This window comes from Penaeus chinensis, chromosome 21 (genome assembly GCF_019202785.1).
Source record: "Penaeus chinensis breed Huanghai No. 1 chromosome 21, ASM1920278v2, whole genome shotgun sequence".
Taxonomy (NCBI): domain Eukaryota; kingdom Metazoa; phylum Arthropoda; class Malacostraca; order Decapoda; family Penaeidae; genus Penaeus; species Penaeus chinensis.
In genome coordinates this window covers 18,725,552-18,740,551 of record NC_061839.1, presented here as the reverse complement: position 1 = coordinate 18,740,551, position 15,000 = coordinate 18,725,552, and the positions used below count along the sequence as shown (strand labels likewise).

Genomic DNA, 15,000 nt, shown 5'->3' with positions numbered 1-15,000 from the left:
ATACATTTCATCCAGCTATAGTTAACATTTCAAAAAGTTGCAATAAATAATAGTACTTCCCTTGCAATAATATAATGATAATAATAATAATATAATTATAATGTAATAATATATAATTAAAATGTAATAATATATAGGTATAATGTAATAATAATGTAAAATGATATTAATAAGATTATCGATAATCAAAATGAGCATAATAATGGCAATGGATGATGATAAACATGATGATCATAATCATGAAAAAAATTTCATATAATAATAAAAACAATAATAATAATGATGATGATAATAATAATGATAATAATAATGATAATAATAATAATAATAATAATAATAATAATAATAATAATAATAATTACAATTACAATTACAATTACAATTACAATTACAATTACAATTTCAATTTCAATTTCAATTTCAATTTTAATTTTAATTTTAATTTTAATTTTAATTTTAATTTTAATTTTAATTTTAATTTTAATTTTAATTTTAATTTTAATTTTAATTTCAATTTCAATTTCAATTTCAATTTCAATTTCAATTTCAATTACAATTACAATTACAATTACAATTATAATTATAACTATAATAATAATAATAATAATAATAATAATAATAATAATAATAATAATAATAATAATAATAATAATAATAATAATAATAACAATAACAATAACAATAATTACAACAATCAACCTGAATAAGAATACAAATGTTATCAACTTTCATCATTATTCCCTGCTCCAGGTACCTCAGGGAAGACAATACAACATACATTTGGCATAATTCTATCACAATCACTACAAAATGGAATTCATGGTTACATCATAAAGTGTGTGAGCACAGTATCATTCAGTCTCTTACACTAGTCCATATTCCATTTCTTTTTTATAAAGATTTGATTTTCATTTACATTTTTCCATTGAGCACAGGTCAGAGAACAAGACAATCAATATATTCAAAGCTAGGGGAAATAAAGGTAAAATTGGCAGAAGGAATATCATACATAATCATCTACAAACATAACTTCTATGGATACAAGAATCTACTTTTATCAATATATAGAAAAAAAAATATTTTTTTATACAGTAATTTGCATTCCAAAATAGATACTTGGTTTGTCTTTTGCTTAGAATAAAAGTTTCTTAGAGTAATAATAAAGATTTCTTTACATACTAACCAATTAGTGTGTATGTATAAATATTGAATGTATATATTCTTTTACGTAGATAAGTTACAACAAAAAAATCATATAAGTAAAACCAACCTATACTTACACTGAAATGGTTAAAAGTAAACATGAATATACTGAATTATATGCATATTCAACCAACAGTTATCATGTATTATTATGAAATTAAACCTCCAGTTTGCACCACAATATGCAGCACACTCTATAACAACCATATATGTCTATAATTTCCAATATTAACAACTGAAATTATGAAAAGTAAGAGACTATCATATTCACATTGAAGAGCATTTTCTATTCTATTTTGAATAACTGCTCTAAAAACTGAATATCATGACCTCTATTATCACAGACCAATTAAAATATCCCTGCACCATGTGCTACTATAAATCCCTAGCACAACTATCAAGCACAGCTAGCTTCTATATATCATGTACTTTGGACTGGTTAGTGTCATCTACCGGTTTCTGCACTGGGACTGGTTCTTTGCCTTCTTCTACAGGGTCATCTGCTGTATCCAACATGGATCTGAAAAGCATAATTGCATGGCATTCCTTGGCTGCTCACTATCTCAATGCTATTATAAGTACATGATTTCTGAAAGAAAATCCTCACTGGGAGAGAAAAAAGCAGAGAGAAAGACAGAATAAGACAGGGTTGGACATTTCATTATAATTGGGAAAAGTCAAAACCCAGTAACACTTACTCTCTGGCTAAAGCCTCTTGTTTGTTATGCAACTGTGTCTGAAGTATAGCTACTTCCTGCTTGAGGGAGGAAAGGCAAGTCTCTAGACTAGTGAGCGGCAATGTGGATTGGGGCGGACGGGCAGATCTTTCCATAAGCTGAGTGAGAGACGTGAGGTCAAGAGGGGAGGGGGAGGGGATCACCCCCGCCTCTGAGCTGATGGTTGATTCTTCAGCTTCCTGGGCTTCTCTCTCTGCTTTTTGAATCTGCAAAATGGCAAGCGACTTTTGAAAAATTCTGTGATCCCATAAAGCAGCTTTTAAGCTCTACATCATAATCAAATCTTTATGTAGAAATATACATTTGTTATAAAGTGTAGTAGTAACAATATCAAATTATATATCAAATTTTAATAATATAAATTTCTGGTAAGATATCAACTGTGAGAGGTTGAAACCACACTCATATATCCTCATACACTTTCCAAACAAAAAGCAAATTTAATGAGATACCAAACATCTTTCATAAGGCCATTCTAAATTGATGATCTAGCTCAATAAAACAAGCAAAAGTCTGTATCAGGTAATTGATACATGGGACATATTTCAGACTTACTTTGAGTTGCCCTAAAGCTGTGTGCAAGGCTGTACGCAATTCCACTGCTTGCGTCTGATAGCTGACTCTTTCCCGCTGCACCTGGCTAAGCTGAGCAGTAAGAGCTGCGACCTCCTGTCTGGCACGAGCAACACTCTGCTCCAGTTGCTCTACTGTTATTTGGTGGGAGGCAACCTTGGCATCCAGCTGTTCTCTGATCTGATTCACTTCTTCAGAGCTTGCCTTCAGTTGGCCTTCCACCACCTGTTTCACATGAAAAAAATAATCACATGATAAAAAAACCACAAAAATAAAGTATTTTTCCCATTCAACAAACTGTGAACACATGGAACTATATCCCCTCACAGCAGATTTTGTTTATATCTTCAGTCTAAACTCACATTATACTTTTGAAAATATCTTCAGTCTAAACTCACAGCAGTTTGGATATAAAACATACCATGATCTGGCTCTCAAAAGCTGCAATTTTGGCTATTGAGTCTTGGAGCTGCGTCTTCGTGTTTTGTAGTTCATTTGTTAACAAAAGCTTTTCTTCTTTCACTTTCTGCATTTCAGAAGATATCTGTTGTGTTCTGCTTTCTATTTCCCTCACACTGTTTTGAAGCTTGGCATTTTTACTTTCCAATTCTGTTATCTGTGCTTCTGCACCTGAGAGATCCTGTTCCTTTGACTTTAGCGTCTCACTCAAGGTTTGGATCTTGGTCTCTAACTGCTCTTTCTGAAATCAGAAAAGAAAACATGCATATAAAAGAACCAATCACAAAACAGTGTTTCATAGAAACCTACACCAGACAAGTAAATGTAGCAGTAACAAAATACAACAATAACAAAGTACAAAAACAACAAATATAACTCTAAAAGGGATGAAGTTACAAATACATACCAAACGCCTGACATCATCTAACTCTGACTGCTTTATTGCCATCTTCTCACTGAGAGTATTTGAAGAAGACTGGGCCTTCTGGAGCTCTTCTTGTCCTAATCTCAATTCCAGTTCCATTTTTTTAAGTTGTTGGTCCCTCTGAACAACAGTTTCTTTAAGGCTCAGGACATCTTGGCGTAGGTTGTCTGAAGTCTTCCCAAGTTCTGTTGACAATGAGCAGAAAGTTGCATACAGTATCTATTTCCCAAGATCTATATAATAAAAAAGTATATTCTCATGCTACTCTGAACAGAAGCCATGACAAACTCTAAAGTTATTTTCTTTCATGGCTTCAATGTGCACAGGTAACTTTTACAAGCTATCTCAGATATGGTAATCTGTATTGTAATTTAAAATTTGAGACCCAGGATACATATCTCTATCATATTTTTAGAAAATATCAGTTATCTATCTTAGATGATTAAATTGTCATTTTTCAAAATCTTTCTAGCATACCTTACATTCCAGCTTTAACAATAAAATATCATACAAAAAAATCATACATATTACAACTAAACTTATATTTGCACAATTTTTTTTTTTTTTTTTTTTTAACAAAAACCCTTAAACAAACAATAACTGTATAACTGTATTCAGTACTTACCCTGAAGTCTGCCAATCTCCTTCTGCAGCTCTAAGGTATTGTTGTGATGATCATAGGCCTCCTGACGAGACCTTTCCAGAGCTCCGCGTACTTCTTCCACTTCGCTCTCTAGACTGGCCACTTGACCCTCCAATGACTCACTACGACCTTCAAGCTCTATGTATCTGAACAAATATTGAAATGACAGTTTTCTTAATATAAAGATGATAATGACAGTGAAAATAAGATTTCAAAAATAAAAGGAAATTATGGATGAAAATTCTTCTAGTACAACTTACATTGTAACTCATGTCTCCATGATAATACATTTGATGAATATCAGTTTACCTGCATCTCAGCACAGAATATCTCTGTTGCTCCTCATTCAGTATACGTTGGTGGTCTTCAGCCTGCGTCTGCATCTCCTTCTCTGCTGACTTGCGTCCCTTCATGTGTTCTTTCAGCTTCCTGGTTAAGAGTCGGACATTTGACTCATATCGTCTTTGTTTTTCCTGGAACTCTTTGGTCATAACTGCCATTTTTGTTTTGACTTCCTCTAACTCACTATTTTTGGATTCAGCTGCACACTCCAGGCTCTTGACTTTAGCTGTCATCATTTGTATTTCTGAACTATTGTTTTCTGCATTTTTTCCAGAGTTGCTATTGCAAACTTCAGTCTCCCCAGATACCCGCAGTTGTTCTATCTTTTGAAGGAGGTCATGAATCTTTTTCTTATAAACTGATTCTGGAACTGAATCCTCCAACACAGATTCAACTGCTACCTGAGAGTTAACTGATGAGGAACTGAGACAAGGAGCTCTTGCTTCGTCTTCTTTAAAAATGCTCAGTCTGTGTTGAAGGTTCTGAATTTGCTTCTCCTTGTCTTGCAAAGCTTTGGATGTTAAATTTACCTGAGCCTGCAAATCTGCCATGGTTTTATCAAATTGTGTGCCATTTGTCACTGTTGCATGTGGAGGTTGGCAAAGGTAACCAAGGTTGTTCATGGGTGCTCCTGGTACGAGACCTTGAGTACTATCATGGTCCATTGCTGACATGCCAAGTCTCTCTTGGTTTTTACTGAATGTCTGGTCGGCACTATTTCCCCTCCCTGAGAACCCTAACTGCACTGCTGGTTGGGTGCTTGTGTCTCGTTCAGGAATGCAATCTCTTAAGCTTTCAAATTTAGCCATCCACTCCTCTTTCTCAGCTTCTGCATGCTTTAGTTGTACTTGATAATGCGTAATATTCTCATGAGACTGCTGGTTAAGTTCCTCAAGGTTAGAGATTTTTTGTTGAAGATCTTCTTTCTCCTTATTCAAGACATCTATCCTTAGGCAGAGCTCATCTTCTCTCTCTTTTAGAATGCTATTTTGACCAGATGTTTCATTCAAGGAAGAATTCAGAGTGGTTATATCTTTCTCTTGATTCTCTATTTTTGTTTCTAAATCTTTAAGCTTCAGGTTAAAGACTTCATAGTCTTTCAGCTTCTCTTTACAAGCTTCCAACTCCTTGCATTTTGACTTAAGAGACTCAAACTCTTTCATTTTTGCTCTCATTAATAAGTTTTCTTTCTTGGTACTTTTCATGGTAGACTCTAAACCTTCCTTCTGCTTCAAGACATCCTTCAGCTTTGTGTCATTCTCACGAACTTTGGCTTGCAATACTGAGATTTCTTTTTGTAGATTATCTATATTCTTTCCACCCTTCTTTTTGCCTCCTTCCTTGTGTTCATTTGCAGCTGCAGAGTCCTTCACTAAAGTTGCATTCACAGTGGGTGTTTTCTTCAGGTGAGTGTTCTCAGCCAGGAGCTGAGTGACTTGTTCATTTAATCTATTTTTCTCCTGATTTATTCTTGATATTAGTGACTGTGCATCAGTATGGGACTTCTTCATGGTATCCAATTCTCCAATTTTCATCTGTAACTTATTTGTGAGCTCTCTAACACTTCTGTCTTTCTCCTCTTGCAAATGTGCAAGGTTTTTCTTTGTGTCCTGGTGGGTTTTCGAGATGGTATCTAGCTGTGTCTTTAAGGAGGTTATAATGTCCTCTTTTTCCTTTTGAGATCTAGTGAGCTTATCATCTAATTCTTTTATTTCTTCATTTAGTTTACCCTGTAACTGACTCTTTTCATTCTTTAACAACTGAAGTTCTTTTAACAATGCACTGTGTGTTTGCTCAATAACTTCCTTCTTTTCAGCTATCTTGTTTCTTTCATCCTTTTCAATTTGGAGTGCCTTAGTCAGTTCAGCAACAGTTTTTTCATTATTTTGCTTCTCTGACAAGATTTTTGCCTTTTCTTCCTCATGCAACTTAACGAGACTCTCAATCTTCCTTTCCATATTCTGTTTTAGCTTCCTTTCCTTCTGTATACTCTCCTTGAGTTCAGCTTTCTCTCTCTTCTGCAGCTTCTCATGTTCCATATATGCTTCTGACTCTTGTCTTAAGGCCAAAGTCTCTTCCTTTAAAGATTCCCACTGTCTGCGTAACTCTATGTAGGTCTTCTCAAGGGATGAGTTTTGTTCATGAGCCACATACAGCTCCTCATCCTTCTTGAGGATAGCTTCTCTATAGTTTTCTACACTTCCCTGCATATTTTGGATTTGCTCCTCCCGCAATCGAACCGCCTCGCCCAAACCCTTCTTCTCTATTTCTAGAGATTTCAGAACTTGTTTCATACCAATTTGCTCTGATTCTGCCTTTTCTCTGGCAGATGACAACTCTTTTATTTCTTGTTTCAGCTCACTCATATCCTTTACAAGTTTCTTTTTCTCCTCATCTTCACTGGTCTTCTTTTCTAAAGCTTCATATTTTTTCTCTAATTGTGTTCTTGCTTTCAAGAGTTCTTCTGCCTCTTTCTTATGTACTTCAATCTGCCGGTCCTTGGCTGCCAGATCATGCTTCATTCTATAGAAGCTGGAGGAAAGTTTTGTCATGTCCTCTCTTACTTTGATAATAGCATCATCTACTTCTTTCTTCTCATTACTTGCTGCAGCAAGTCTCACCTCAAGCTTCAGTTTTTCTTCCTTCAACATGTTTATTGATGTATCTTTGGTCTTACCTTCCTCTTGATGTTTGTTTAAAGATGACTTTAATTCATCAACAGTTTGCTCAAGATTTGATATGCGAATGTCTCTTTCACCTAGAACTTCCTGGTTAACTGCTTCAGATGTTCTTAAATCCTTTAATTCATTTTCATACCTTGTTAGTAAGCTACATTTATGTTTCAGATCATCTTTGAGAAAGTCAAGTTGTCTCTCAGTATCACCAAGATCTAATCGAAGTTTATGTATTCGTTGCCTATCCTGCTCCAGTCTCTGTCTCCTGTCTTCCATAAGTTTTGTATCGCTGCCACGATCCCGCTCCAGTTGTGAGACAAGTGCCTCACGCTCTGCCATGTCAGCCTGGAGAGCTTCAAGGTGCGCAACCAGAGAGGCTTTCTCTCGCACTGCTCTTGCTTGCCCATCCTCTGCCTCCCGCTTCATGGTTTGTACAGTTATCTCCAATGTATCTTTCTCTGATGTAATTTTGGCTAAACTTGACTTGGTATCTAAAAGATCTTGTTGTAGTTTTGCTCTTGCAACTTGTGCGATCTGTAACTGTTCCTGATACCAAAGGCTGGAAGCATTTGATTTTTGCAGTTCCATTGCAGATTTATTGGCAGCAGTTTCTGCCTGAATTTGTGCCTTTGTTTTTACCTCACAGTCCTCTTGTACCTGCGATAACCGAGCCTTCAGACCCTCTAATTCTGCTTTCATGTTGGTTTCTGCATCCATGAACTGGCTTATTCTTATCTCTAGTTGCTCATTCTTTGAAATGTGATTTTTAATTAATGACTGTGAGTTATCATAGTCCTTGGATACTCTCTGAATCTTCTCTTCTGCATTTCTGAGATTCTCCTCCAGGTTCTTATTAGCTTCTTCATACTTTTGCAACCTTGCACTCATCCTTGATTCTGCATCCTTTGCAACAGAAGCAGCATCTTTACTGGCTTCAGATTCCTTTAGCGCTTCAGATATTTTGGATTGCAACTGGTTCTTCTCATAAACAGTATTCTCAAGTTCTTGTTTCAGCATTTCCAACTGTCCCTCTAAATTTGCTCTTTGTTTTAATACCTCAAAGTACTGTTTCTGATTAGTCTCAGTAATTTTTGTCTGCATCAGCTCAAGTTGCTGCTGATACAGTTCTTTTTCTCTTACTGCATTCTGGACTTGGATGGATAATCTGTGAAGCTGTATCTCTAAATCCTCTTTTTGTGCTTGAAGATCCCTGATAATCTTTTCGTAATCTACAACTGGCACCGGTTTTGATGTGGCTGATTTACTGTTTGCTTTATTTACAAGTTTTTTATAGTCATCTGGAGGTATCACAGCATCTGATACAAGGCGTTTAATCCTAATATATTCATCCTCATACCCACTCAGATCAGATAATGTTGATAAATTGGATGAGGTGTCTGAAAAGTTTGAAGAAAGTTCTGCTCCCCCACTAGATTTGTCTGAGTGATTGTCTGAGGCATTGGAGACATGTTCTAAAGCCTGACGCATCTGCATAATTGCTGCTGAGAGTACTGGTCTTGTTATGGGTCCTGCTGCATCACTTCTTGCATCATTGAGACTGGTTTTTGATGATGAAGCTTGACTACGTGAGACTGGTGTGAGTTCAGAACTGCTTTGAGAAATGAGTGTACTTCCACTTGCCACTGATGTACCGACTGAAGATCCACTGGCTACAGAGGACTGTGAGGCATGGTGGTCGGCACGCTTCTGCTTCAGTTTCCTTGAACGGCACTTTCGTTTAGCAGGCCCTGAGAGGGGACGGTGTTCTGACTCACTTTGCCCAATGTATGATCGTTTTTCTACTGTAGTTGTGATAGCACCAGCTGGATATTGATGTACTTCTCGGTAAACTTCAACTGGTCCATGATCACTCATACCAACAGGAACAGTAATAACTCGACTGTTCTTCCTAACCAACTGTTCTGATCTTCTTTGTTCCTCTGGCAGTGATACAACACTGATCTGTCTTAAAGGTTCTGTTACTCCAGCTTGAATATCTGCAGATGCTATACTCTTTATCTGGACATCATCAGGGTAACCATTACCGGCGTGACTAAATGTTTGCAACTTCGTGGTGGAAAGTTGATGCACTTTGGGCTGGAGAACAGACTGTAGTGAGCCTAATAACTTTCCTGTGGGAATATCCTTTGTATTGACTGGTTCTGTGAAGCTATATGGATGCAAATCACTGGTCTTCTCTGTAACTGCATTAACCACAGGAGAACCTCCATTTGCAGCAGATACCTGCTTTATCGTCTTTTTCTCCATGGTGCACAGAACTTGATCTAGGACTTCCTGTGACACTGGGGGGATCCTAAGAGGACCTGTAAAACAAAATAAGAAATCATTATTGCTTACTTTCATTCTGCAGTTGCAAATTGCAACAACATAATATTGCATCCCAAGAAATCCCCACCAAAGAGAACATGTGCATAATGGAAAGTCATATAATCATATTATCAATACTAGTAAAAGAATAAAACCAACATTTCCCCTAGCTGTATTTACACAGCCAACACCAAAACTAAATTTATATAAGCAGAAGTGTTTTTTCCTTGATAATGACTCACCTATCAGTGTTTCTGTGAGAGCCAAAGCAGATGATGCCTCGCTCAGCACCTTCAAAGGATCTGCCTCATTTTTGGTGTTTAGTCTTAGCTTTGGGTTACAATCTTGATACTGGTGAAGGAATACATGCAACATTTCAATTCTAGTGGTGAAGATCATTCAAAGGCTTAAAGTGATGAACTAATAACAGGAAAACAATTAACACCTGGCTTTCTTTCTGTATTCTGAACAATATTTGATTACAAAAGAAGGATTAATCAAATATCTAAATGTCTTTAACACTTCCAAATATTTTTAAGCAACTAGCATCTAGACAATTTCAGTACATAAATAAACATAACTAAATGGTATATACAGTGGGTAAGGCTCAAAAAGCTGCCATTCAAAAATCTACCATAAGTCATGACTATCCCTCACACACACATTACTTACCTCTCATTACCATTTACAAGAATCACATATGAAGATTCAGTTGGAAAAATCTGGAGGGATGGGACCACCCCACTGATCAATATCCATACAAAAAATGACAAAGAAATTGCACAGTTACTTTGGCTGACCAGGATACTGTTAAATAAAATATCCACTTTGCATGACTTACCAGAAGAAACACCATATTCTAGAAGCCTTTTGTAAGAAGTTAGTTATAATCAACAGCACTGTGAAATCTATACATTAAAGTAGAATGACAAAGCAATTACCACCACCAAATACCCACTTATTACCATACAATTAACTGTAACATTATATATTCTTATCATATAAATGTAGTGCCCAAAAATATTTTGCAAAGCATATATATCACAAACTTTTGGCTACCACAAACAAATCTAATAAGGCCAACATCCACTTAATATAAAAGAAAATCATTATTTTATACAGTTCTTAATTATCCATCATCTGTAAATTATGTATCTACTGTTCAATTCCAATTTACTAACAAAAAATGTAAGAATTAACAACAGGCTTTCTTCCTGATGAGAATGAGTGTGCTATTAGAAAGTCACAAAACAGTACACAATAGAATACTCCTTATCCTCTTTCATATTCCATTCTAAAGTAAAACAAAGAAGGATTACCATGCTAGCCTGAACCACATGAAGCTGAATTTACTCTGTACCTCTATGCACTTATAAAATTCTTTGGCCAGAGAGGAGAACATTGTTATTACTCAATATGATAGAATTCAAAAGGTTTCCCAAAATAAGAAAAATTGCCCTATAAAAAATAAAAACTTGAGAAAGTTCTCTTCTCCCTACTGGCAAAAAAAAAAATGCTTTATTGAAGAATGCCTCAAAACTTTCACATATAAATAATAATCATAAATAAATGCACAATAACTAAAATAAATAATATAAAAATATCAATAGTAAATAACAAAACAACTCTAAAACTCTTACTAAACAACTTTAATAATGTATTTTAACATGAACTAAATAAGTGGACATTGGCCTAATATATATATATATATATATATATATATATATATATATATATATATATATATATATATATATTTTTTTTTTTTTTTTTTTAAACTGAGTAATAATGAACAACTGTAAAATACTGAGAAGTAAAAATGGAATCAAGTCTAGTCTCAGAAAGACAACATAAGCATACAGTAGAGTACAGAATAAAACAAAATGCTAACATAAAGTGTAACAAATAAAACAAATAATTGCAAGTGGGGAGCATGCACACAGACACATAGAGAATGGAATGTAGAAAACAGACCGCCTGACCTCAGAGAGCCTCACCTGACAAGCATCATGCGTGACAGAGGCGGCTGCTACAGGACAGGAGGCCAGGTCATGGGGGGATCCAGCACATGGTGGATGACACCCAAAGCGATGGACTTCAGCAACTACCAGACGCCGTGGATTACTACTGCCTCCAACACCTTTACTAGCACCACTAGCCCCGTCGACGAAACTATCATTAGCTAAGCTCACGTCACTGCTCCAAAGATGTGAGTCTATGTGGGATAAATTGAGCCTTGTGAGTGTACTGCTCAAGTGTGGCTGTATCTACAAAGATTACAGTTGTAAAATTTTACCTTATTTGCTATTCTTAAATTACTTCCCATCAGAGTAGTGTCAATATAAATACCTTTTTATGTGATAACCTACTTTGTATGAGTATTTGTAGTAAATCAGGCTTATACGTAGTAGATCCCAAACACTACTAACTAAGGTGTATCATTAACCCAATGTTGCTGGAAAAATATACTATTCACTGTAGTTTTGTTTTGTAAAATTTCTGTACACATAGATTGATGTACAAGTGCTTAGTCACCAAGGAGTCAATTAGCAGACCTCGAGACCTTTCCTCATTTAACATTTCTTGAGCTTTAGCAAAAAAATACTAATGGTATTAATATCAATGCTGTTCTTTTTATCATCAACATTATGATTATCATAAGGTTATTTAAATTACTAATAGTGATATAAATATGAGAATATTTCCAAAAATCCAGGAAAATGGTAAACAGGTGAGACTGGTACTAGTAGTAATTGACTCCTTGGTGACTAAGCACTTGTGGAGCCTTCTATATATAAAGACAATTAATAAACTAAATGCACAGTGGGCATATGCCATTCCTGTCAGTATTGGGTTTAAAAAGTTCCTTATAGGTATCTACTGTTTCTTCAAAATGGTATTCTAAAATAGCATGTAATATACTGTTTTATAGGTGATGGTCAGTCGCATTTCTACTTTGTCAAACATTCATTTAATAATCATCAACAGAAATTGCCTGTAAAGTACACCTGGTCAAAAAACAAATTCTGAATTATAAAAACTAAATGAATGAATAATGAATATGGTTTAGCTTATCCCAATCACAACAGAAAACATCCTATCACATCATGGCTAAACCAGCACTCACACTGAGGTGATATTCTACACCATCCTGCATGGTCAAGCCTGTTCTAAGTTGTTTATGCTAAACAGCTGTGGTGACTGAGAAGAAACAGGTCCACAATAGCAGGCTGAGCCTTTTTTTAGCCTCACCACCTAACAGTTGCCTTTGTCATAGCCAACAGAATAGAGAGAGACAAAGTAAAAATATGTTTCCTGTACTTCTAATTTCTCCTCAAATGGCTAACAGCACATCACCCTCCACATGGTTCAGTGCGTGGGTTTAGAGACAGCAGTTTTAGTGCCTATTATGACACTGTCAAGGCTTCCTGTGCTTGCTTTGTGGCTGACAGTAATTTAAGGGCAGATGTCAACAAAACTGTTACAACAGATTATAACAGTCTACTGATCAAATTTCTCACATGATACCAACTGGCACCAGGTATATGCACTCTTCACTGTAGTTTCATTTTGTCAATATTGTTTACACACAGATGGCTTCATAACTGCTTAGTCACCAAAGAGTCCATTACTATGTCTACCTAACCCCACCAATCTATACCATCACTTGAATAATTTTTGGGGGATAATGTTTTACTTCTACTACAATCATTATCATTATTACTGACATTATTAGTACTGTAACATTATAAACAATACTAATGGTAATAAAAAAAAAATCTGAAAGTTCAAGGAATCAGGTAGACCTAGTAACTGATTTCTTTGTGACTAAGCTCTTGTAGAGATATCTGCATGTAAACAAAATTAACAAAGCAAAAATATAGTACATACTGCATGCAGAGATGCTTTACCAGCATCAACAAGTTAAGTTCTTGCAAATAAATGAGAATTTCCTCTTGGCTTTGGTCACAGCTCTAGAATTTTACAAGATTACCTACAGGATAATGCATAAAGCTGGCTCCTAATCTTAAAATCTCTTTAAAAAACAATAAAAATCTCACCAACAAAAAATTATAGCTTATTTCTGTGACGAATGTGAAAACCATCTATCTTTTTTATCACATTCTATGATCAGTTAAAACTGACATGAAATGTTTAAAAGAAATTTTTCCTTATGACAAATCTTCCTGTCTTAAACTTTTTCACTCTTGTGCTCTGATGGTAAGCACATACAACTACTATCTTGGCACATATAAGTATGCACTCTTAACAATTCATTCTCATCAACCTCAGAGTTTAACAGAAGTGCAGCTTACAGTTTAGACATTATCGAAACCACTGATCCGTCACTTCATAAGAGACCCTCGAGTTTCCATTTATTACAGAATGGGGAGGGGAGGAGAGTATTAAAAGCAGTCTCACAGCTCAGTGCAAAATTAAACAATGCGATCACACCTAGTAGCATGGAGTATGAGCACATGATATAAGGAACGTTTTACTAGGTTTTCTTTCAGCAATTTCTTTGGAAGCCACACATAAACTACAAAAAGGCCAAAAGTGAAATGTGTAAATATAGTGCCTGTGTAGGTAATATGTAGACACATGCCAAAAAATTAGTTTTTATATTTTCCTCTTCCATTCATTATCATGTTAATATGTTAACAGGCTTTAAACCCACAAATAGGCCAATTATGCAATCCTTATTCACCTGCAAAATACAACTTGGCATATAACATTACCACAAAGCATCTAGTATTTTACCATCAATGTACATGGCAAGATTACTGGCAATGGAAGGTTGCATTATAAGCCTGCAATTACCAAAAGTATGTAATAAATGGTTAATAGTTATTATACAAAGCAATATCACAAAGCAAAAACATATTAATAAACTGTACATATATTTTTTTAACCATGAAGCTGCAATCCCAGGGGGTTATTTTTTTCAGGGATTATTATAATCATCTAAAGAACATCTGACATTTTGACTGACTGACTGACTGACTGACTGACTGACTGACTGACTGACTGACTGACTGACTGACTGACTGACTGACTGACTGACTGACTGACTGACTGACTGACTGACTGACTGACTCACTCACTCACTCACTCACTCACTCACTCACTGACTCACTGACTCACTGACTCACTGACTCACTGACTCACTGACTCACTGACTCACTCACTGACTCACTCACTGAGTCCAACTGCATAATCACAAAAGTGGATGTGGGAATATTCACAATTTATTTTTATTTTTATCAATTTTGTTTACAGACAGATGACTCCACAAGTCCTTAGTCACCCAGGAGACAAATATTACACCTATCTGACCTGCCTTCTGTAAAGTTGTTTTCATCAATATCAATATCATTATCATCTTTATTGATATTACTATTACTATGTTATCAAAATACAAATAGTAATAAAACTAAGTGACTAAGTACTCAGAGAGCAATCAATGCGCAAATAAAATTAAGCCACTATTGCAAGGGGGAATGTACATATACGCTAAATCCCTTGTGATATTGACTGAAGTGCATTGTCACCTGGGAGTCACTTACTATGCCTCACCTGTTTACCCTTTTCCTTGATAATTTTTTCATTACTATT

At 35.4% G+C, this 15,000-nt stretch overlaps 1 protein-coding gene across 3 annotated transcripts in view; it reads right to left on the bottom strand.

Moving 5' to 3' along the window:
• Positions 1-693: 693 nt before the first annotated feature.
• Positions 694-15,000, bottom strand: part of LOC125036350 (golgin subfamily A member 3-like) — a 22,281-nt gene continuing 7,974 nt past the window's right edge. For 2 of the 3 annotated variants that reach the window (XM_047628914.1, XM_047628913.1), the window contains exons 4-12: positions 11,382-11,599; positions 9,627-9,735; positions 4,349-9,380; positions 4,022-4,185; positions 3,379-3,581; positions 2,935-3,213; positions 2,496-2,738; positions 1,902-2,146; positions 694-1,723 (exon numbers count right to left, since the gene is read on the bottom strand). In XM_047628914.1, the coding sequence (XP_047484870.1) occupies positions 1,618-1,723; positions 1,902-2,146; positions 2,496-2,738; positions 2,935-3,213; positions 3,379-3,581; positions 4,022-4,185; positions 4,349-9,380; positions 9,627-9,735; positions 11,382-11,599 (6,599 nt within the window). In that variant the 3' untranslated portion in view covers positions 694-1,617. The remainder of the gene's footprint in view (positions 1,724-1,901; positions 2,147-2,495; positions 2,739-2,934; positions 3,214-3,378; positions 3,582-4,021; positions 4,186-4,348; positions 9,381-9,626; positions 9,736-11,381; positions 11,600-15,000) is intronic. The other variant, XM_047628915.1, reaches the window with a different exon arrangement.